Source organism: Neovison vison, chromosome 12, assembly GCF_020171115.1.
Source record: "Neovison vison isolate M4711 chromosome 12, ASM_NN_V1, whole genome shotgun sequence".
NCBI lineage: Eukaryota > Metazoa > Chordata > Mammalia > Carnivora > Mustelidae > Neogale > Neogale vison.
Genome location: NC_058102.1, coordinates 102,691,955 through 102,716,632, shown reverse-complemented (window position 1 = coordinate 102,716,632; position 24,678 = coordinate 102,691,955). Strand labels below are relative to the sequence as shown.

At 47.2% G+C, this 24,678-nt stretch overlaps 1 protein-coding gene across 1 annotated transcript in view; it reads right to left on the bottom strand.

Annotated features, from left to right (window-relative positions):
* The window catches only part of ANO2 (anoctamin 2), a 340,666-nt gene that overhangs the window by 60,695 nt on the left and 255,293 nt on the right, over positions 1-24,678 (bottom strand). Inside the window, exons 16-17 of the mRNA XM_044226412.1 lie at positions 16,969-17,043; positions 6,922-7,117 (exon numbers count right to left, since the gene is read on the bottom strand). Of these exons, the coding sequence (XP_044082347.1) occupies positions 6,922-7,117; positions 16,969-17,043 (271 nt within the window). The remainder of the gene's footprint in view (positions 1-6,921; positions 7,118-16,968; positions 17,044-24,678) is intronic.

Genomic DNA, 24,678 nt, shown 5'->3' with positions numbered 1-24,678 from the left:
ACCCCCACTACCCCAAGACCTTGGGCCTGTTCTTCATCTCTCTCAGTCTTCTGACTCTAAGATGGGCATGTTAAGACTCCCGACATCCTGGGGGCACTTCTGAGGATTAAATATACTGATAAACAGAGAGTGCTTAGAGCAGTGCTTGGCTTGTGTGCATGCGCGCGCGCACACACACACACACCACTAACCATGTGCTCACAAGCCAAGCTCCTAAACCTCCTCAGGCTTCCCAGAAGTGAAATGAAAGCAATGACCAATTCTTGGTTCTACGGTGAAGATTCCGTGGCACAATGTATGTGCCATGCCCAACAATGCCCCCCACAGGTGGTGGGCGCTCCATTAAAACCAGGTCCTTCACCCCACCCCCTCCTTTTGTTCACGTCCCCAGGCCACCTCAGGGGCCCCTGGGCAGCCACACAGCAGCAGGACATTCACAGTGTTTAAACAACTCACAAAAACCGTCATTTTCAGAATTGGAAACTCTGACTTGACACAGCCACCATTCTTTGAGCACCTATAAGAAGCCCACCTACATTCTTTGTATCTGGAAGAGTGAAGTGTGAACTGCCCAGCTCCATGTACAACCAGCACTGTGCACACATTTTTGGAAGGGAGAGGAGGAGGAGGCAAAGGTGGTGGGGCTAGAGATCGAGACTTATCCTGAGACAAAGGAGTGGCTGGCACCTGGGTGATTCAGTCTAGAAGCCCACTGTGAGCCCTGCCTCCCCCACTCTGCCTCCAGCTAGAAGAATGCCCACAGCTAGAGTGCAGACAGGCTCCCCTTCCAGGCCAAGGCAGACCCATGCCTAAATGGGGCAGGGGAAGACCCTGCAGTTTTTGGGAGCACTAGTTCTGCTCTCTCCATGTGGGCTCGGCAGCTTGCTGCCTCAAAGGCACGCTATCTCCCCATGTCCCAAGGAGAAAGCTGCTATGGTCTGCGTGTTTGTGTCCGTCCCAAATTCACATGCTGAAAACCTAATCCCTGATGTGACAGCATCAGGGGGTGGCGCCTTTGGGAGGATGGAGCCCTCACGAGAGCGATCAGTGCCCTGATTAAAGAGGCCCCATAGAGCCCCCTACTCCCTCTGCCATGGGCAGACACAGCCAGACATCTGTGGCCTGGGACAGGACCTTTTCCCAACTCTGCCGTCATCTTGATCTCGGACTTCCAGCCTCCAGGGTAGGAAACCCATTTCCACTGTTGATACCCACTCTGTGGAATTCTGGGATAGCAGCAGAACAGAGTAGGAACAAAGCAGACCCCTCAAGCTCATCCACTTGGTGACCCTTGCCACCTTACCTCATCCCCTGGCCTCCTAGGACAGCTAAGCCCTGGCTGACTGGCCTGGGAAGCTGAGGTCCTGATGTCCTGGCCAGCTCTGGTTTGTTTCCCATTCCTGGAGGCAGAGCCTGTCTTAGAACTACCACCTGGGACCCCTTTAAGAATGAACAGATCAGGGGCGCCGGGTGGCTCAGTGGGTTAAGCCTCTGCCTCCGGCTCAGGTCATGACCCCAGGTCCTGGGATCGAGGCCCGCATTGGGCTCCCTGCTCAGCCAGAAGCCTGCTTCCTTCTCTCTTTCTGCCTGACTCTCTGCCTACTTGTGATCTCCATCTGTCAAATAAATAAATAAAATCTTAAAAAAAAAAATAATGAACAGATCACTGGAGACCGTCCTGTCCTACTCATTTACAGGGATCCTCACAAACTCATCACTGATGCTACTGAACCGGACTGCACATCTTATACAGAGGGTCTTGGCCACCAAGGCCCCGAGCTCCATTCACTTTTCCCCAGGAGCCCCATCCCTCCACCGCAGGTTCTCACTCATTCCCTGCCCCACAGTGCTGCGCAGCCACCAGATAACACTGTGTCTTGCACCCAAGCTGGTGACCATTGTTACAAGGCAGCCATGGAGACAATCACTGCCTTTAGCTACCACTGCAGAGCCAACTCCTAACAAATTCTGGGGTTTTTTGGTGACAAATATTTGTGGCAAGAATGGACCTCGGATTGGCCTGATGTCTGAGCCTGTTGGGAGATGCTCCCAAGAAACCGGTCTTCACCACCCAGCCTTGCAGGAAACACTTGGGAACTTGTTGGGGTTGTTAACACCAGCTGCTTGCACCCGGTGAGCAAGGCAGTCGTCACAGCCTCCGCATCAATCAGGAGTTCTGGGGCAAGAAGCCAGATGGGTATTAAACCAGCATGAGAATAGCAAAGGAAGCCCCTAAGCCCAGCAGAATCCTCGTTCCATTAGGTGGCATTGTTCACAGCTTTCTGTCCCCAGGGAGCCCTGGGGGACTCCGCAGCCACACCTCTGCCTGTAGGTGCACTGGCCACCCCGCTGGGCACCTCCACCTCCATTCGTTCATGGGCTCACACCCACCCTCTGCCCTTAAGGACACGTCAAGTCTTCTGATGCCTTGGTTGCAGCTCTCAGTCACTGGCCCATCAAGACAACTTTGCATGTACGTTCTTCACCTCAAAATTTCCTCAAATCCTCCAGTAAACAGGAAATCCCCAATCCATAAATGCTCACTGTAGCACCCACAGTGACTAGCAGGGTGCCTAGCCTACGGGCATTCCTTGAAAACAAATTTTCAAGGGCACCAATGGAGAGCCAGTCAACAAATCTGTGCTAAGGTCTACTGGGAGGCGGGCCCCGTGTAGTGGATACAAAGAAATGGCAAGCACGAGCAGCTGTCCTCCAGGGCTCGGCGGCCTGGCAGGAGCCAGCAGCAGTGATCCTGCCCGCTCGCGGAACATCCACGCACTTCCACACATTTCCCTAACTCTCCAGCCAGGCCGCTCCAGCCAGCGGGCCGTGACCGGAAGTGAGGGAGGCACTTCCGGCCCGCAGCGTCTCACAGACAACATGGCGTCCGCGTGAGGCTTCTGTGTGAGCCCGAGCCCCATGCCCTGCTACGCCGGACATGGAGAGTGAGCGGGGACAGATAAACAACTGCGCATCAAGCACCTGAGATTTTGAGGTTAGTATTTTTTACACTGGCAGAGCCTCATCTGTTCTAAGACTCGTAAACACAGACACGAGTCCAGCGATGAGAAAAGACGGAGGTGGAACAGATAAGGCGCCCAAGCTTACTTGTACCTGCTGGTTTATGGGCCGCCAGTCTATGGTGTGGTGTCCCCTCTTCCTAGAGACCTCCCTCCAGGTCTCTGTGTGCTGGTGCCTTCCTGCCGCCCCAGTCTCAGCCACCATGTTACCACCTCCACGGGCCTTTCCCGACCACCTAACCGTAGCGCACACCACCACACTACGGCCCCATGACTGTTCTTACCCTCTGGGGAACGTTCCCGCTCACTGCCTATCTTTCCCTTATTACCGGGTAAGCACGGTGAGACCAAGGGCTATGTCTTCCTGGTCTATGGCTGTGTTTCCAGAATGGTGCCTGGCACAAAGCAGACATTCCACATCCGGGGATGGACTAGGGAACACGTGATCTGCACCGGCGTTCAGAAGCGGGTATAAGGAAACTCCCTGAGGCCTGAGTGTCCAGAAAAGGAGAGGGGAGGCAGGCCTCTCCAGGTCCTTTAGAAGGAGGGTCACTGAGGGCTGTTGGAGTGCCTACAGCAGCCTAAGCACAACACAGAGGTGGGAACCAGGGTGATTGCGGGTGACCGTGAGTGGCGTGGGTTGCCAGGGTGGAGGAGGACACTGGGAAGAGGGTGGCCAAGGGCCTCAAATCCTAGTTGATATTTGACCCAAGACCAAAAGGAAGCTGGTGGGGGGGGTATGATGCTGATGGGAGTGGTTCTCCCCTGCCCCAGCCCAGGGAGAAGGTTTGAGAAAGACTGCGTGGGTAGGATTTCTAAGCTAGAGGCCCAGAGAAAGGGGCTAAGACAATGGCACAGTCCTTAGGCTATGATAACAGCTGACACAGATGGGACAACCCATGGACAGGAACGAGGAAAATGATGAAGAAAGGACCAAAAATTTTCATTCCAGAAAAGCACCCTGTTTGCTCAGTGCCACACATCTGGGGTTGGGAGGGAGAAGGAACCAGGCCCAGTGCTCAAAGTTTCCTTCCACTGGGCTCCCAAATTGGGTGGCCCTTCCACTATACAAAAGCGCCTCTCTGAGCCCTCTGGGAACACCCAGTGTAAGGCAGACAAGAGTAGCCACCTGGGGATAAGGCCCACGTGGGGTACTGCACGGAGACCCAATACACCACTTCTCTCCAGACAGTAAGAAACTCACGTCAGCATCACACAAAAGGTATTTGCATTTCAGAGGAACAATCTGAGTGTGAACCTTAGTAAAATGAGGATCTAATACTTCCCTTGCTGACCACACATAGTTTTTGTGAGGATAAAGTGGGATAATGGAATTCTTTTAAGTTTAAAGCTGCTTTATGAGTATCACTATCACAAAGAACAAACTGGAGTTAGAATTTCATCGCCTTTCCAGGGCACAGGCTTCCTTCCTGAACCCTGGCTTCTCAGCCAGAAGGAGGCTAACCTTTTTGGGTGAGGGAGGCAGTGCTATTACAAACAGTGGATGTAGCTTCACAGTGTGGGAAGTGTTTCACAGCCCGATGCAAAGACAATTTGCCCAGCCTTGTGCATGGGAGGTGCTCACTAAATACTTGTTAGTGAGGTTTGCACTGTGGGCCACACTCTAGTTTCTAGGTCTCCCAGTCTCTAGAGCTATGGAAGACAGGTGATACAAAGTATTGCAGATGGGTGGCAGGGAGACGTTTCTGCATCGTCGCCGGTTTCCTGCTCCTCTCTCCTTCCTTCTTACCTACATGTTCAGCAATCTCCTTTGCATTAGGCCTTCCCATCTCTCTCTTCTTCTAAGTCCTTGCCGGGACAGTTCTGCAAATATCCAGCTCCAATCACATCACCCTCTTCAAACACCCCAGTGATGTGAGGTCAGAGCCCTTGTGGGAAATGGGGAACGTTTCCTTCCGCCCCTGATGTCACCCGTATTAGGGAGGGAGAGGGCTTAGTCATCATGCCCCACCCTGTCTCCCCTACCTTGCTCATTTCCCCTCTTGGGGGACAGAAGCGTATCTCATTGGTCTGTCTGGAAGGTGACATTGGCATTCCTCGTCCACCCATTTCCTCTGCCCTTCCTATGGGGAGCTAAGGGCCTGCAGGAAGCAGGTGTTCTTCTGGCCCTCTCACCCTCAATGTCCTAAGACTTCCCAGGCTTCCCTGTCCTCTGCTGCCAGCCCTGGGCAGGGAAGTCTGTCTGTCATCTGGTATTAGGAAGCCTATCTGCTCTCCTGCTAAGCTGCTTCCTCCCATGAAGCCATTTTTAGCTTTAAAAGTGAAATATTGGCCTTTGCCTACGTTTGCCTTTCCTTACTTCTCAGCTTGTTCAGCAATCAGGCCAGAAAGATGGGTAGTTTTTACTGGATGACCCTTTGAGCTCTAGCAAACACTTTCTCCCTGTCTATGAAAATAAGCAGAGTTCTCAGTGCCATCCAAGGTCTTCCACTGAAAACTCAGCTCTCAGTCAATGCTCTGGGTCCAGCCCCCACTCTCCTGTGCCCTGGTCGTGCCACAGACCCAAAAGGAACTGCCATGCTGGGCTCCTCGCACATCCTGGACGCACTTCGTGTTTTCCTTCTTCCATAGGCTGAGCTCTCGGGTCCTTCCCTGGCACCAAAATTCTACCCATCGTCGCCATCATCCAGGCCCAGCCCACATGCACCCCTCCACTTGCCTTTCCTGTTTCTGAGGGATCTGATCTCTCCCTCTCATTCTGTTCCCTCTGCCAGGAACCTCCTGTCCTCCTGCTTGCTTCCTCCTCCCTGTGCACCTGCCTATATGAAGACCACTTATCTCTAAGCAATCCAATGTGATGTCTTTGTCTTGGAAGCCTCTCTTGAGCCCCCAGGAGTGTTGGAGGCTCCCCTAAGTGCTTCCATAGAATCCCACATACCACTAAACACACCGAAGCAACATTCTCTGCTGACTTTTTTCAAGAACCTTATGAAGGAACACAGAGAACATTTATAAACATGCACATGCCTAAAGGGAGCAGACCTCTGCTCTAGATGGCATCTTGCCTAGAGCCACATGGAAACCCAAAGTCAATGCCCACTGTGAGCAGAGCCCAGGACCAGGGAAAGGCACCAAAAGAGTCCTTTTGACTGGAATTAGGGAAACCTTTCTGGAATTTTCTGATCCTCTTAGAAGGGAAGGCTCTTGAAGATGGGGTCAGTCTATCAAGTGTCTAACTTCTAACTGATCAGTGAATTAAAGATATCATATCATTATCTCAACTTTGCTGAGGTTAGTGAGAGGCTGACAGTCCCCATACTCACATTCAACCGGGGAAAGAGGTGCACGCCTCTAGGCCACCCAGGATATGTGCCATGAGGAAAGGGTCTCAGCTCTCAGCCCACCCCCTCCTAATAAACACAAATGCCAAAAAGTGGCGCTCAGGCAACAGCAGGTTGCAGCTCAAATGACACGTCTGAATACTGAGGCCACTGCATTTTCTCACTGGCTTGAAGCTGGGGAAGTCTGATATGCCTCTTTGAAGTCTGCTCAGTACGTGGGGAATGTGTGGATTTTCTGGGGCCTTGGCAATATGGGGATAGATAAGACCCTCCCAGGGCTCAAGTATCAAGAGCTTTCTCGACTCTGTAAACACTCCTGGGAAAGTGAGGAGGGCTAAAACTCCGCAGTTCATAGCAGGAAGTGTTCAACCCGTCTTGTCTTTAGGCTGGGCTAAAAGGAAGAGACCCCATGGATGATTCTCAGGGGAAGTAGAGAACCACCATACTTTCTCATTTCCCCAATAAAATGCATTGCACAAAGCATTTTGTCCCTGTCCCTTTTCTTCCTTTTCGGTCACCACCACCACAAACCTTGTGCACATTGAACTGACCCGTGTTTGAGGGGGCCTGGGGCAAAATGGGGTTTGGGGACACAGTACCGATTTTGGTGAGCCACACGGCCACGGCGCCATAGATCTCGTCCAGGATGAGGATGACCACAAGGTTAATGATGACTGCCGTTGCTGTCACTGTCACCCGGACATTGGAGCGTGTGGACTTGTTGAGAGACAGGGCTGCGGCGATTGTGATGCGATACACGATGACCCCAAAGACGATGGAGAAGGTCAGGGCAATCTGTTTGGGAAACAGGGAGAATCAGTGCCTAGTGGACAAGTACTGAGCAGCTTCTACTTGCCCAGCCAACCGTCCTAGCCGCTACATCAGAAACTATGGATATGGAGTACACTCGTGTGCACCCTCTGAACTCACGTGCCAAGCCTGAGGACAGGTACACTGTCCACAAGAGTGTCTTCCATTTTTATCAGACACCAAATGGTTGACAACACACACAAAACCCTAAGAGTGAAAACGCCGGACACAGAGGGATGTGTGGCACACGCAACGTGGTTTCCTTCACTAGGGGGAGGTGAGCTGAACTCTTATTAACCCATCTAGTCAACTATGGAGGTGAGCTGAACTCTTATTAACCCATGGTGAGGACTACTGGAAGGTATTGTGTGCTCAGTGAAGGGACTGGGTACAGAGGAGCAAGCGGACCAGGTTGGGTAATGGGATAGACTCTCAGTGCAGAAAAACAGAGCCATGGAAGGCGTCTGAGCTGAGAAGCGGTGAGTTAGAGCTTCAGGTGCTGGGTGTGGGAAGGCTGCCCCAACGAGAACCAAGGGAGAGAAACCAGGAGTGAGATTTGTAGACTCTCAGTCCTCAGGTGAACAAAATATCATACTAATATTTCTCTACCAGGCAATGATAATGGAGGACTCCGATTTTTCATTTGGTGCCAAAACCTCTGGCTGTTCACGTTGAAAGTAAAGGTTCCCAGCCACTGGACCTCTAAGGGTCCTCCACTTCCTCCTCCTAAAACCTGAGAACAATAAATCACTCTCCCAGCCGAGCCCCTTCCCTCTCCCATCACAGCCCAGGAAAGCCCATTTCCAAGAAGCATGAGGATGTCAGGGGAAGAACGTGGCCTGAGTAAGCTCTCAGAGAGGACAGAGAGAGAACACGGAATGTCTAGGTGTAAAACCTGCTCTGAGAAAAATTCTAATTCATGTCAGTCAAGTGAAGTCTTCTTGGAATTCTTTCCACAGAGAAGGCTGTTCAGATAGTACTCCCCCTGGGGTCAGGGCCTGGTAGACTGGCACTGGCTGTGGAGAGCTACATGGACACATGGGGAGAGAAAATGTTCCCTCTGAAACTACAAATTGTCCTGGACTACATGTTCTCTCCCTAGAAAGAAGGGGAGGACGGGGTATGGAGGAGAGGGGAAGGGAGGAGGGGGCTCTGGCTCAGGCAATGTTTTTCAAGCAGTGTGCAGGACACTGGTGAGCAAATGGGGAATGGGTTGCAGAAGAGTCAAGGTGTGAACATCATCAGACCCCTGGGGAGGATGCCTGGGGATGCAGCCTTAGCTGATTATCCCTGCAAGCCATACAAATATTAGTATTTGTTTTCTGGGCCACCATGTGAAGCAGGCAGGATGGCGATGTTCTCTGGGTCCAGGGGGTGTCAGGGTGGAGGAGAGGTTAGATGGAAGGACACTGTGTGGGAGGCCCCTCTTCTGAGGCTGGGTAGGGGCAGCAGCAGCAGCCCCAGCCTCCAGGACTAGGGGGTAATGACGACCCATGGAAGTGGGAAAACCTGGACATGACATCACTGTTCTCCAGCAATGTAGACGTTTTCACTTCCCGTTCCTCTGGGACTGTCACTGCCAGACAGTAAGGGCCTGGAAAATGTGGTGTGAGATTCTTTTCCCCCAAAATCACTTTTGCAGCAAAGGCCAGTGATAGCAGTACTGATGAGAGTCGGGGGGGGGGCAGGGCATCAAAGAGTTTAGCGTGTGTGCATCTGGGGGTGGGTCTGGGGGAAAACAACAATGGCAAAAACATCCTTGGCTTTGGGGTCTTGGGGATGGAGCATGGAGGATGAGTGGGGAGGAGATCAGTTTCTATTCTTCTCCAAGAAGCTCAGCTGCTCAACTGGGGATGGAAGAAAACTCTTCGTTGCTACCCACTGTGTGATCTGTGGACCTACTGTATCAGCTGGGAGCTTGGGGGACATGCAGGGTCTCAAGCACAGCTCCAGACACACTGGCTCAGAATCTGCACTTGAACAAGATTCCCATTCAAGTTCTAGAGGCACTGCTCTCTTGCAAAAGCCCTTTTTCCCACCCTCCCTGTCTCCTTGGCCCTACCTCCAACACACCCTTCCCTAGTCCTCTGCTGCTGTTCCTTTTGATCCTAACTTCTCAGCCCCTGATTTCCCATGCCACTAGAGAAACCAGGCTCTGACCTGTCTTTCAGTGGTTCTCACAAGGATCACAGTTCTCAAGCTGAAAGAGCCTGGAGAACACCAGCCCCGTCCTGTGACCACTTTGAAGATGAGGAAACTGGCATGGAAAGTGAAGAGATTTGCTCAAGGTCACAAGGCCTGGACTACAACCCTCATATCTGGGATTCTGGTAAGAGTTAAAGGACTTCGGCCTTCAGGAATCATCCCAATCCAACCTCTAATCTCATATATAAGGAAATTGAGGACTGAGAAGCAGCAATGTGATGGGTCCAAGGTCTGGACAGTTCCTGGCAAAGCTGGGATGCTAACAGTGGAACCATCATAATGAACTAATCTAGTTGTGTCCTCTCAATTTTGTTATTCAATGCCCATCTTCACGAACAGTAATTCTTATAACAATAGCATAAAATATGGCTTTTCTGGATGTGATTTACTAACCATCCAGGACCTGAACCCTGCTCTGTGGCTCCCATGCCTACAATCCCATCCTGACATTAGAATGCACGTCCTCTAGTACTAAATCCAGCACTGTTTTCACCACTCTGGCTGCAGTGTTGATTTTGCTTATTAAATTCAACAAATATACACTGGATATATTTCATGTTTGTGATCGGTTTCCCTCCAAATAGGCCCAAAGTGGGGATTGGTCTTGTAACTGCATTCTGCACCTCGTGTCAGTTTCATAGCACTGCCTCACTATAGAAACTGCTTGGTAAAGATTGCCTGGTCCCTAGCTCTAGGAATCTAGCTCTCAAGTACATGGGAACATCACCATGCTCCCCATTGCTGTTTGTGTTTTGATCCTGTAGTTTTACTTGTAGATAGAGCCAATCTGTAAGGAAAGCCAGGTTATGGAGTCCAGAGTCCTATTTAATGCTATGAGAGACAGGAAGGAAAATGGGTCTGGACCCCACCCTCCAGGTCTTGCATTCTGAATCAAAGTTGAGAAAATCATTGCACATATACAAAGATGAGCCTTGTAGCAGCTGGACAGAGTACAGGCTCAGCTCATGTGCTCTGAACAGAGAGCAGAGGGATTAGAGAAAATCCTACGGAAGTAGTTTTGGGTCAGTTTCCTATGAGAAAGGCTTGGGGAAAAGAATTTTTAAAAAGCAAGGAGAAATGGAAAAATCAGAAGCAACCTGGGCTAACCAGCAGGAGTGTACCCAGTCTAAAGCAGGGTATGAAATTAGTGGCTCAATTTTAAACCATACACACACTAATGGCTTTATCACTGACATAATAACTTGTCCCTGGCAACTTTATTAATCTGATTAATTAACTTATGTTCTCACTCAGCCATTTATAAGATATGTCTTGAGTGCCTTCTGTGTGCCAGTCACCATGCTAAGTGGCGGGGATATAGTCACAAACAAATCACACAGGACTTTCTGCCCTCGTGGCACTTCTAGAGGGGAAAGACAGACAACCAACTACCAACTAACATCAACCAGATAGTATATCTGGTGTGATAAATACTGTAGAAACAAATAAAGCAAAACAGGAGTAGTGGGACAGGTTGCAGCTTAAAAGAGGGTGGTGAGGAAAAGCGTAGGTGAGGAGGTGACATTTCAGCAAGGCTCTTGAGGGGGTTTGTCTGAGGGAAGGGGCTTCTGGGCAGAGGGTGGGTAAAGAAGAAAGCAAGGGAGGGGTGGGGTTGGAGAGGAGGGCATAGGACAAGGACATGCAAGGACGTACAGAAGATGCTGGCTTCTGTATTTCATAAGAGGCCGATGCTTAAGGCAGTTTTGAGCAGAGAAGTGACATGAGATTTGATCTAGATTTTAAAAAGATGAGTTAGCTGCTCATCTCTAGGTGCACTATTAGGGGGCCCTTGCCACAAGCCAGGTGAAGGAGGTGGCTTCTGGAAGCTGGTTCCCAATTCCCAAGTAGAAGTAAATGATTGTCCTGGGCATGTGGGAGGGAGGCTCAGGCTCCTAGCCTAGAGCCAGAACACTGCTTTTGATAATCTCCTCCCACATAAAAGGGAAACAAAGCAAGTTTAATTCAAAAAGGAAAGAAAGGGGCGCTTGTGTAGCTTAGTCGGTTGAGCATCCAACTCTTGATTTCAGTTGGGTCCTGATCCCAGTGTTGTAGGGTGGGGCCCTGAGTGGGCTCTATCCTCAGCAGGGACTCTGCTTGGGATTCTCTCTCCCTCTGCCTGCACCCCTGCTCAAGTTCTCTCTCTCTCTATCTCAAATAAATAAATAAACCTTAAAAAAAGCGGGGGGGGGGGACAGAAACTGTAGCTCAACATGTTGGGTTGGAGAAGAAAGAGGAAATTCACTTTTGTCCTCTGTAACAGGTGGGGAAGAGGCTGGCCTCTGTCACAGGTGAGGAAAAGAAACACAGCCCTGGGCCATTGTTTTGTTCTCACCATCCCATGAAAATTACCCCAGCTGATCTGGCAGACTAGCATCCCTAAAACTTTCCCATGACCATAACCTTGGCACCTTCTGCTAAGATGTAGTCACAGGGTGAAGAAGGAAAGGATATTCAGTACTCCTGTGTGTTGCAGTATGTGCCTTTGGCTTACCCTAATTCTATAAGCAAATCTCACTTTTTTATAAACATCATTGTAACCCTTTATCTCCCACTCCACGCCTTGTTTTAGGGCAGTGCCAAGCCCTTCTCTTTAGAAGACTGAGGATTTTTTTTTTTTTAATGAAAAAAATGAGGAAAATTTAGCACAAAATAAAGATGTTTTTCTACCTCAGCCACACACCTTCTTCCTAGGAAGATCACTAAGGCAAGGGAAGCAAGGGCAAAAATGAACTACTGGGACTTCATCAAGATCAAAAGCTTTTGCACAGCAAAGGAAACAGTCAACAAAACCAAAAGACAACCAACAGAATGGGAGAAGAGATTTTCAAATGACATATCAGATAAAGGGTTAGTATCCAAAATCTATAAATAATTTATCCAACTCAACACCCAATGAACAAATATCCCAATCAAGAAATGGGCAGAAGACATGAACAGACATTTATGCAAAGAAGACATCCAAATGACCAACAGACTCATGAAAAAGTACTCAACATCACTCAGCATCAGGGAAATACAAATCAAAACCACAGTGAGATAATCACCTCACCACCAGTCAGAATGGCTAAAATTAGAAGTCAGGAAATGAGAGATGCTGGTGAGGATGTGGAGAAAGGGGAACCCTCCTACACTGTTGGTGGGAATGCAAGTGGGTGCAGCCACTCTGGAAAACAGCATGGAGGTTCCTTAAAAAGGTGAAAATAGAGCTACCCTATGACCCAGCAATCACACTATTGGGTATTTACCCTAAAGATACAAATGTAGTGATCGGAAGGGGCACGTGCACCTGAATGTTTATAGCAGCAATGTCCACAATAGCCAAACTATCAAAAGAACCTAAATGTCCACCAACAGATGAATGGTTAAAGAAGATGTGATACACACACACACACACACACACACACACACACACACACACTGGAATACTACGCAGCCATCAAAAAACTAAAATCCTGCTATTTGCAACAACGTGGATGGAACTAGAGAGTATTATGCTGAGTGAAATAAGTCAATCAGAGAAAGACAATTGTCATATGAGCTCTCTGATATAAGGAATTTGAGAGGCAGGGCAAGGGGTTGTGGGAGGTAGGGAGGGAAAACAATGAAACAAGATGGGACCAGGAAGGGAGACAAACCGTAAGAGACTCTTAATCTCAGGAAGCAAACTGAGGGTTGCTGAGGGAGGTAGGGGTGGCTGGGTGTGGACACTGGGTAGGGTATGTGCTATGGTGAGTGCTGTGAATTGTGTAAGACTGATGATTCACAGACCTGTACCCCTGAATCAAAGAATACATTATATGTTAAATAAATAAATAAAAATACATAAAAGAAATTAAAAAAAAAAAAGAATTGGATGCATAACAGAGTGAGCCACCCATCTGCCCCAAGGGCATCTTGACTTTTCTCAGCTTTTTTGCTTCCTTATAAATTCTCATGGAGGAAATAGAAAGACCTTACAATGTTACTGTTTCATTACTGCCCATCCAACTTATATGCGATTATTAATGTGTACAATGTAATTCTACTTTTTTTTTTTTTTAATTTTAAGTAGGCTCCACACCCAGTGTGGGGCTTGAAATCACAATCCCAAGATCAAGAGTTCTATGCTCTACTGACTGAGTCAGTCAGGCACCCCTCTATCTTATTATTAACCCTATGAGACACCATCATCCTTGTTTACAGTCAAATACCACATAGGTTTTCCCACATATTTACCAATTTTTTCTTCATTCCTTCTTAAAACTGTGGTTTTCCAGATGGGATCACATTCAAAGAACATTCTTGGGATTTCCTTTAGTGAAAGATTCAGTTGGCTGCAAACCCTCAGCTTTTGTTTGGCTATAAATATCTTTATTTTACACTAATACTTCTACATTACATTTTTCTTGGGTATAGAATTCTGGGTTAGCAACTGTTTTCTTTTCAGCGCATGAAGACACACACGTCCCTGTATTCTGACTTCCAACTGCTATGTGAAATCAATGGCTGATCAAACAGTCTTCATTAAGGGTAATTTGTCTTTTGATTTTTGACTGCATTTGAGATTTTTCTTCTGTCTCATACATTCTATGGTCTCACAGAGATAGAGTCCTTTTTATTTTCCCTGCTTGAATTTCACTGGGATTCTTCAACCTCTGAATTGGAATTCTGTTAGCAGAACTAGCCAACTAGGAGACCACCAGTCAGTGTATCATTCATTACTATTCTCACCTCTTCTTCCAGTAGTGCAGTTAAATACAAGTGAAATCCTCTCACTCTATTACTTTCTATTTTGTTTTCAATCTTTTTTTTCTAATTTTTTCTAACCTGAATTGCAGTTCACGAATGATGCCTTCAGCTATGTCTAATTGGTTTTAAACCCGTCCCTGGGGTGTGTGTGTATGTGTGTGTGTGATATATATTATTATATATTATATATTCACATTCATTGATATATATCCATTTCCAGAAGATTTATTAGCTAGTTTTCAAATCCTTAGGTCATTTTTAAAAGTTTCTTACTTTAGGGATACCTGGGTGGCTAAGTTGGTTAAATGTCTGCCTTCAGCTTAGATCATAGTCCCAGGGTCCTGGGATCCAGTCTTGCATCAGGCTCCCTGCTCCCTGGGGAGTCTGCTTCTCCCTCTGCCTGCCACTCCTCCTGTTTGTGCATGCTCTCTCTCTCTCTCTCTCCTTCTCTCTCTGACAAATAAGCAAATAAAATCTTAAAATAGTTTCTTATTCTTTGCAGATATTTTCAAACTGGGCATTTCGACCTGTGACTGAGTATTTCCAGTATCTTTAGTCTTTGCTGTCTCTCCACACTGGTTCTCTCTCATTGTGTTTAGCTTCTGTATAATTGATTATTTTGAACTGTCTTCTCTTCTTTGACCTTAAAAAAATTCTTTTGGGGGGATTTTTTGAGGAAGGGTGTAAATCTGCCTTCCCACAGAGAGAACGTGTGCTTGCTTCTGCTGGATAACCGGAAGCACGACTTTCCCTGGCCACATTCACAGTCTGAGCTTCCCGGGTCTTCTCAAGTGAAAAACTGGGCTGGGAGTCTACGATGGGGATTGTCCATGGCCACTCCTTCAGGACAGGATTTTGTTTCCCTGTTTCCCCCTGTTCTGCTTAGAGCCAGAGCAAAGTTCTCTGCAGTCCCGAAAGTGTGGGGGGTGGGTTTAGTTCTACTTCACCTTTATTCTAAGAGTTTAGATCTAGTATAGTTCCAGGTTTAGTAAAAACTTCCTGTTAGCATCTCCACTTTGAGCCAGCTGCACCCCAATTTCTATCCTCTCTGCACCATAAAACCACAAAAACCAAAGCCCAAGTTTGCCTAGATGGGAGAAGTCCTCAAGGCAAAAGCAGTATTGATGCCAAGTATTTGTCTCCTTGGTTCCGTTTCCCTTAGATGGATCTGCACTAGGAATAGCTTAGTATTCTTTACTAACTTATTAGACCCTCAAGGCTTTAAAAAGAATGAAAAATACATTCATCCATATATATTTCTTATATTCAGCAAGATGGGATGCTACAAATATCCTAACCTACCGCTACGGGAGACAGAAGTCTATTTCACTTACCAACTTCCTTGTTTATGTACGTATTTGTTATCTGTAAAATCTTTAAAGGAGAGATTATTTTATTTTCTACTCTATCCCTAATGCCTAAGAATAGTGTCGACTATATAACTGGCACCTGTTACATATATTTTTTAAATCCCTTTTAAAAAGATTTTATATTAAATAATCTCTGCACCCAACATGGAGCCTGAACTCACAATGCCCAGATCAAGAGTCACACACTCCAGTAACTGAGCCAGCCGAGCGCCCCTCCCCCTTGAATATTTCTTGAATGAATAAACAAACTCTTTGACAACAGTATGCACATTGTGGGAGGCCCTGAAATGCTAAATTAAACTTTACATCATTCCAGCTTAACACATTGTGATTCACCACATATTCTTGAATAAATTCCGCGCCTTGCTCTTCTTAAGCAATGAGAAGGTAAGGAATGCAAAATCTGTTTTGGCAAAGCATGGCACCCGTCCCCTCTGTACTTCATCTGTGAAATGAGGCGCTGATATAAAAGGTGCCTAGGAGTCCTTCTCTTTTTAAATCTCTGAGACTAAGACATGGTTGCCGTGTTCCAGGAGCACGCCAGCTATAATCACCTCGGGTCAGGGCCAGAGGTAACACTGGCAATGAGGTCCAGAAAATGGTTGTGATTTCAGTCCCAGAATAAGCAATCTACCCCCCGACCCTACAACTAATGTGTAGTCCTGCTTAGAAATGCTGTGAGGACACAGCTCTCCTTTGTAAAACAGAAGTTCCAGTCTTGGCTACTGGAAGGAATCTACCCATAAAGGGGGAGCAGAGGTCTCAGGGACCTGAGCTTCATGGACAAGAAGATCTGGGGTCTCCTTGCTCTGCTCACAGTTATCTCCCCCACCCTGACTCCCAGGAATGACCTGCTACCATTTTATTGATCTGACTTGAACATGAATCCCACCCGTTGCTCATCTTCCCTGACACAGCCGAGACCCATGTGGGTCTTCTGAAAAGGCTCTTCCAAACTCTAAGGGAGAACATAGGGAAACAGACACAACTCTAGGGGAGCTTAAGCATCAGGCTCACACAGAGCCCAAGCTGGCTGTCCTCTGTGGTTTCTAGGCTCTGTTCTATCCCACAGACCCTCAGGGAGAGCCAGCCCACAGCCCCAACAGGCTGCCATGACTCTGTAGCCATCTTACCTGGGCTACCTCTTCCAAGGCCTTGGTTTTTCTCAACATGGAAGACACCACCTCACAGTCCACCCCTGGAAGTTCTAACTTCAAAACCCTTGTGTGCAGGACTGGGAAGACAGAATCTCCCTACCCTCCTGTATCTGGGAAGACAGAACCCCTTCCGTAGCCACGGAAGGCCACTGACCCCCAACCCAGGTCTGAGGGAATCCCCTTTCCCTCTTCTGGTGGCTGGCACCCACAGCGCCTCACTATCAGGTAAGATCCTCCCTGTTTAGACAGGACTGTGGCTTCATCTTTCCGAGCCCCTCACTATCCCCACAGCATGCTAGAATAACACACCCATGGCGTTTGCTCTACGGGATCTACATGCATAAGTCATAGGCCGGATTTCCATCAAGAAAATTACCATGAACAAGATGGAGGCGAAGTTCATCAAGTAACCCGGGAAACGATCTTTCCAGGTCAGCTTATCTTCATCATCCTAGGGAAACAGGAGAATACAATCAGATAGCACAAACAACAGATGTATCAATTTTCCCTCGAATTTGTACACATTTGCATATCCTTAATCATTCACTACTCCGAATAGGTGTCTTCCTAGTCTCTGATGCCTTACCCTTCATATCCACAACAGCCCACCTAATTTTGTGATTTCTGCATAGCCTGAAAAAAACATGGTTTTTCCAAAGAGCTCAAATTTGATTCTGGCCTCAGACTGAGCTGAAGTTTGGATCATCAGCCGTGTGACCATTTCTAAGCCTCTATTCTTCATCTGTAAAACGGACACAGTCATGAAACCTATCCTGCCTACTGCAGGAGATGGTCTTATTTACATTGTTTCATTTTAACGAGAAACATGTGAGCATAATAAAGCAATGGACAAATGACAGCTAGAACCCAGCCATGGAGCAGCATTCCAAAATAAGTCATTCTTCAGATGAAACATCAACGATTCACCTTGGATCCTTGCAAGTGTGCAAAGTACCTATACCTTCTTCAAAGAACCTGTATGTGTTATCTTTGTTTCCTCCACAATGACTGCATTCTCCCCTCGTCACAAAAGTAAATATTTTGAGGCAGAAGTTAGCCTGATACCTTGCAGTCAGTCTATCTGTAAACCCTAATTTTTCCGCTCACACTGGGTCCAGTTCACCCAAGCCACTGTCCGGGGCAGCCATGCCATCAACCACAGTCCTCCTTGGGTGAACTCTAGGGGCCCTCCCTGGCAGAGCAATGCCAACAAGGCACAGAGGGCAGAAATCCTTGCTCATTAGCTGCCCCTTAACTTGAGCCCAGGCACTTGATTTCTCTGAGCTGCTTTTCTATAAAGTTAGAATTAGTGCAGTTTCCTATCCACTACCAAGGTTGGGGTGAGGACCCACTGAAGCCAGCTGGCAGGAGTCCTCATGCATTTCTGTAATAAGTCTGAGTCAAACTCAGCAACTCAACAGTCCAGGGCCTCCTGCTCTGGTTTCTCTTCCCTCCCCCCCTTCTTTCCCAACACACCTGATTTGGCTCTAGCAACAGTGCCATCTAGCCTTTAAGAGCTTGTACTGTAGGCTAAGAGCCCTCCAGGCCTGAAAGACTTTCTAAAAGCCAGTGGGTGCCCACCATGGGCAAACCTTGGGGCCACGCATGGTGGGGACTCAGAAGAAAGTGGGTACGATCACTGCCCTGGGGTGGGGGGCTCACAGTCTAATGAGACAGAAGGGACACCCACACCAGAAAGCTTCAGGAATCACTTGCCGTTCGAGAGAGAGGGTTATCTGGAGAGCGAACCTGTAGGCAACTTGAGAAAGGAAGGATGTGTCTTTCTCACTGCATGCTGGAACTGAGCACAGGGCTGAGCTGGCTCAATAATGAGGGTGCAAGGGAGTGTTAGGGCAGAAGTCACTCAGAGATCGGCACTGTCCTTCCCAGATGACATAAGCATGCGAGACTCAGCTGTCACAGACGGCGCAACAGAATCCAGGCTCTAGATTCTGAGACCAGCAGACTTTCCATCACATAGTGAGAACAGGCAATTATAGGTCTGAATAGGTGGGAGCATGTAAGCTTACTTCTATCAGGATTGGAATAAGGCTCATTCATATATTAAGTCAACATGAAAAGGGAAGAGCATTCTTTTACTTATCTCCTTCAGTGTTCATTCTTAGTTGCACTCACACTGGTGAAACTGTCCTCTAAGATTTTGAGGAGGAAAACTGAGGATGAGTGGTGGGTAGTAACACTCAATAGGGATTCAGGATGGAAATATGGCAGAGCATGATGGGCTCTTCCTAAGGCCCCTGCAGTGCAGGGAAGGTTTTGGTGATTCTCTTTGTTCCTTCTCTCTGGCTTAGAGGTGAGAGGTTCTGCCTTAAACCCAGCAAACCAGTGGTGCTCAGAAATATTGGTGGTGATCCAGAAAAAATCCAATTAGAGGTTCCACTGGTCACCAGTTCCTTCCCAGTGGGGCTTCTGAGTGAGAAACAGGGCAAGGAGAGGTAGAAAAACCTATGCTCGGTCCATGGCGTGGGGGAAGGGGTGAGAAAAACCAGTCAGTGAGGGTGACCTGAGGCTCAGAGTGGTCCTCAGGGCAGAGCTGGACAGTCCTGGAAGCAATGGTGGAAGGGAAGCATAAGTCAAAGAGCAGAAAATATGGCCAAGGTCAAATGGGCTCAAAGAAAGAAGTATACAGAGTGACTAATAAAGCTGTGGGCAAGGTCAGGCATCTGAGATAGTCTGGGCTAAGGCTTCCTGCCTGGTCGTTGTCCATGTTCTTCAGGCGAGAGGTCAAGGGGGATAAAATGTCTGCAGACCAGCCTCTACCCTGCCATGACAACTCTGTCCTGGAGAATGAATTCTGGTTCAGTTCCTCTCAAAAGACACAGTCTGAGCACCCAGAAGGCCATGCTCTGGATACCTAAGGACATGGAGGGGAGAAGGCTCAGCCCAGCCCAGAAGGAGCTTGGGAGACCACCAAAGAATCAAAGGAAAGAATTTTCAGAGTTAATCCTGGTAAGGAACATGGTGCTACTATTTTGCATAAAAATGAAACAGCTAAAAAGCAACTGAATTGGATATCCTCTCAAAGCAGCTATCTGAGGGAAAAAGATTCATTATGATGTAGATGCTCTGATGTTTGTTGAAAAATCACCTTCCCTCTCATGTTTACCCTACTGAGTTTGGGGGGGGGGCGTTGGGGTTTTTTTGTTTTTTTTTTTCTGAAAGTCACAGCTTCCAACATACACACAGTTCTCATACATTCAGACACTATTCAAACACAAGGGCTGAGAGAAACACAAGATTGCAGACTGCTTCCAAGCCCCGAAAAGTTCCCAGTAAAGATGTCAGTGAGTAAAGCAGACTTTATGTGTAATAACCATCTCTGGTAGTGGAAGTTCACTAACACTGTCCACTTACTGGCACATTAAAGAGGTGAAGATTCATGGCAAAATGCCATTAATTTAAATACACTGTGCAGGAAAGTCCTATCACCAGCATATGGGATAAGAGAAAGAGAAGTAGGCTTGGAAGCTGAACATCTGAGTTTAACTCTTGCCTCTACTACCTCCTTGTCAAGTGATGTCGGAAAATACCCACAACCTCAGGTTCATCATCTATAAAGTCATTCTATTCTTTATTTGTAAAATACATAAAATTGTAATACTATACAGAATTACTATGTGTCTTATATTGATTACCAGCCTAAGGAGAGGGCCAAGCCGGTGCACCTGCACACACAGCTAAGTGAGAACTCTCAATACCTCCCTCTCCTTTTTTTTTTTTTTAAGATTTTATTTATTTATTTATTTGACAGATCACAAGTAGACAGAAAGGCGGGGGGGGGGGCTCCCTGCTGAGCAGACAGCCGATGTGGGGCTTGATCCTAGGACCCTGAGACCATGACCTGAGCCAAAGGCAGAGGCTTTAACCCACTGAGCCACCTAGGCATCCCTCTTTTTTTTTTTTTACCTAAGATTTTGTTTATTTATTTATTTGAGAGAGAGAGAAAACAAGCACACATGCTAGTGGTGGGGAGAGGGGGCGCTGGGCAGAGGGAGAGGGAAAGGAAGAATCCCAAGCAAACTCTGCTCTGAGCGCAGAGCCTGATGTGGGGCTCGAACCCATGACCCTGAGATCATACCTGAGCCAAAACCATGAGTCAGATGCCACCCAAGTGCCATGTCTCCTTTTAACAGTGGGGGTGACAACACTTGTCCCCCCTAAGCCACAGAGGCGTTGTATGGATCACAAGTGAATGGCTGTGAGAGCTTTGGAAGCTATAAGGCGCTGTACAAAAGTAAGATCTCATCAGCTTCACGATTGTATCAAAAGCAGGTGGTTAGGAAAGCACTTAGCTAATGTCCCCATTGTTAAGAAACAAGCTTAGCTGTTGTCTGTGTCTGTTGCTTTGTCTCTACGGTCTTGGGTCTTTGTTCCTGGACTGTGACTGCTACTTCTGCCACTTCCGAGGCTCCAAATAGCAAACAGCCCAGCGACATTCACGAAACAGCAGCAAAGTGCCCTTTTGGTCGACTGAGCAGTTGGAAATGGGAGCAGGATAGCAGGTGAGAATACTATTCAAACAAATCCTGTGGAGAGCAGCTTTGAAAAGTGGCCAGTCATTCCCGAGTTGTTTTATTTTCTCATTTTTAATCAAGGTACAATTTACATATGGCAAAATTCACCTTACTGGTGTGCAGTTTTGGGAGTTGTGATGAACGTACACTGTCGTGTAGAAACCATAATCAGGACAAGGAGCAATCCCAAATCACTCGTTAGCCACCCCCTCCAAGTCCCTTTGGAGTCTGTCCCCCAAGGCTGCAGCACCCGGCATGACCTGCCATGTGTGCCTTAAGTCTTGCCTTTCCCAGAATGCCCTGTAAGTAAACTCAGTGTGGAGCCTTTCAAGCCAGCCTTCCTTCATTTGTCACAGCACAGCTGAGACTCGTCCGAGTGGCGTTCTCAGGGCTTGTTCCTGCTCATTGCTAAGTAGCATTTCACTGCATGGACATGCCATGGTCCATTTACCGAGAGGTGTCTGGGCTGTTTCCAGTTTCTTGTGATTACGAATAAAGTCATTTTAAGTCTTCGCGTACGGCTTTCAGTACTAGCACTGGTTTTCATTTCACTTAGTTAAATACCAAGTTGTGGAATCACTAAGTCATAGAGCATATCTATGTTTGATTTTGTAAGTGACTGCCAAACTGTTTTCCAAAATGACCATGCCATTCTGCATTTGCACCAGTAATGCATGAGAATTTCTTCCTCTGCTTTCTTTCCTTTAAATAAACTTTTTTATTTTATTTTATTTAAAGATTTTTATTTATTTATTTCTTTATTTGACAAAGAGAGAGAGAGAGGGCACAAGTAGGCAGAGAGGCAGACAGAGGGGGAGGGGGAAGCAGGCTCCCCACTGAGCAGAAAGCCCGATGCAGGGCTCGATCCCAGGAACCCGAGATCACGACCTGAGCCGAAGACAGAGGCTCAGCCCACTGAGGCACCCAAGTGCCCCCAAACTTTTTATTTTAGAAGAGCTTTAAATTTACTGAAAAGCTTCTGAGATCAATGAGGTAGAAACCAGAGATACAGTAGAACGTATCAATGAAACTAGAAGCTGGTTTTTTGAAAGAATCAATAACATTGATAAACCATTGGCCACACTAATCCAAAAGAAAAGAGAGAAAGCCCAAATTCATAAAATTATGGATGAAAAGGGAGAGATCACAACTAACACCAAGGAAGTAGAAACAATCATCAGAAGTTATTATCAACAGTTATATGCCAATAAGCTTAGCAACCTAGATGAAATGGATGCATTCCTGGAAAACTATAAACTACCAAAATTGAACCAGGAAGAAACTGACAACCTGAATAGACCGATATCTAATAACGAGATTGAAGCAGTGATCAAAAACCTCCCAAAAAAACAAGAGCCCAGGACCTGACAGATTCCCTGGGGAATTCTACCAAACTTTCAAAGAAGAAATAACACCTATTCTCCTGAAGCTGTTTCAAAAAATTGAAGCAGAAGGAAAACTTCCAGACTCTTTCTATGAAGCCAGCATTACCCTGATCCCCAAACCAGGCAAAGACCCTACCCAAAAGGAGAATTTTAGACCAATATCACTGATGAATATGGATGCTAAGATTCTCAACAAGATACTAGCCAACAGGATCCAACAGCACATTAAAAAAATTGTCCACCATGATCACGTGGGATTCATCCCTGGGCTACAAGGATGGTTCAACATTCGCAAATCAATCAATGTGATACAACAAATTAATATGAGAAGAGAGAAGAACCACACGGTCCTCTCAATTGATGCAGAAAAGCTTCAAAGATGGTACAGAGCCTAGGCAAACATACTCAGTTTCCCCTATTACCCTATTAATATGGGTATATTTTTCACAACCAATGAACCCATACTGTACATTACTATTAACTAGTTTATACTTCATTTGGATTTTCTTAATTTTTACCCAATATCCTTTTTCTGTTCCAGGGTCCCATCCAAGAGGCCATATTATTATTAATCATCATAATCTCCTTAGGCTTCTCTAGATTACAGTGGTTTCTCAGACTTCCTTGTGATGACATTTTTGGAGGAGTACTGGTCAAGTATTTTATAGAATGTTCCTTAATATAGGCTTAGCTGAAGTTTTCCTCATAATTAGATGGAAATTACAGGCTTTGGTGAGGGAACTCGGGGGTGCAGGCTCAGTGGAATGTCCCACGCTCAAAATGTCCCAGAAGAAGAATCATCTTGCTCCAGAAACCTTCTTCTTCTCTTATGTCCCCTGACTCAGTGAGCTGAACCATGACCCTTTGAGCAGAAAAAGGCTGAAACTGAGGCATTCGCTTGGGCTCCTTCCTCCCAAACACTCACCGCAAGCTGCCCCAAGTGCTGTTGCATCAAGCTCCGGAAACATTCTCCTCATCTGTTCCTCCTGTCCTTTCTCCTGCTGATGCCGCAGTTCAGGCCCTGAGCATCTTCGGTTTCATTACCTTCTGCTCTAACTGCTCATGGCCTTGTCTCTCCTCCTCATGGACTTCCAGCTCCAGGAGAGCAGAGGCCCTGTCTTACTCATCTGCATGTACCTGGTGTTTAAGCAAAGCGGCAGGTACACAGTGTAGGCTGAATAAATGTTTGTGCAAACAGAGATGGAATTCAGTCCCCTTTCACTACCTAAATGAAAGCCAGAAACCGACAGGAGTTCTGTTGTGAATTTCTGGAGCCCTTTAGATACACACTGAATAAAATAACAAGGAAAAAGACCGTTGGCATGCAGTCAGGTCGGGAGGCTGGCAATCGATAAAATGGGGCCATCAAGTTGCATTTGAGAAAAAAGAAAAACAACATTCTTTGCTCATTTACCTTCCTTCTCATCCCCCTTTACTTCTTCCTTGCTGGAGTGGGGCCTCCCAGAAGGCTGGTTGGGAGAGCCGTGGTGTGTCCAAGAACTGTGCAAGGCAGGTGAGCCTGGGCACAGCTACCTGGGTCTGAATCCCAGCTTATACACTTATTATGGGACCACAAGCATGTGACCAGCTTCTCTACACCTCAATTCCCTCATTCCTAAACATAAGACTGAAAATACTGGCAGCTGTGCAAGACTACTTCTGGAGATGAAAGGAGGTAACAGAAGGGACTCTGCCTGTCTGTGCCTGGCACCCAGCTTGAACCCAGTACTTACTTGTTACCTAATGTCATTACCATTACAGGGGCTTCACCTACCAGGATGTTGGCTCGTTGGCTCTGGCTGGAACACATTAGGCGAAGTTCCTTGTCAACGTAACAAAGAAACTCCAGTTCACTTTGGGCAGTGCTTCCTATAGCACAGACCCAGGGTCCACTCTTCCTGTTCCAAGACTACCCAACCATCCTGTGTGGTCTCATTCTGCCACTCTGGTGCCACTCTGCCCTCACACAAGGCTGCTCGGAGTTCCCTGTGTTGGATGAGCCCTCAAAAAGTCTCAAAAACATTTACTCGAGGAACAGAGGTCCCACCAACTTTACCATCTTCTCTCTCTCTCTCGAGCTCTCTCCCCTAAAGTAGCTCCTCCTCCAGGAAGCCTTCATGGCCTGTCCAGAAGAGTGAGGCCAGCTTGGGAGTACATGTCTCTCCT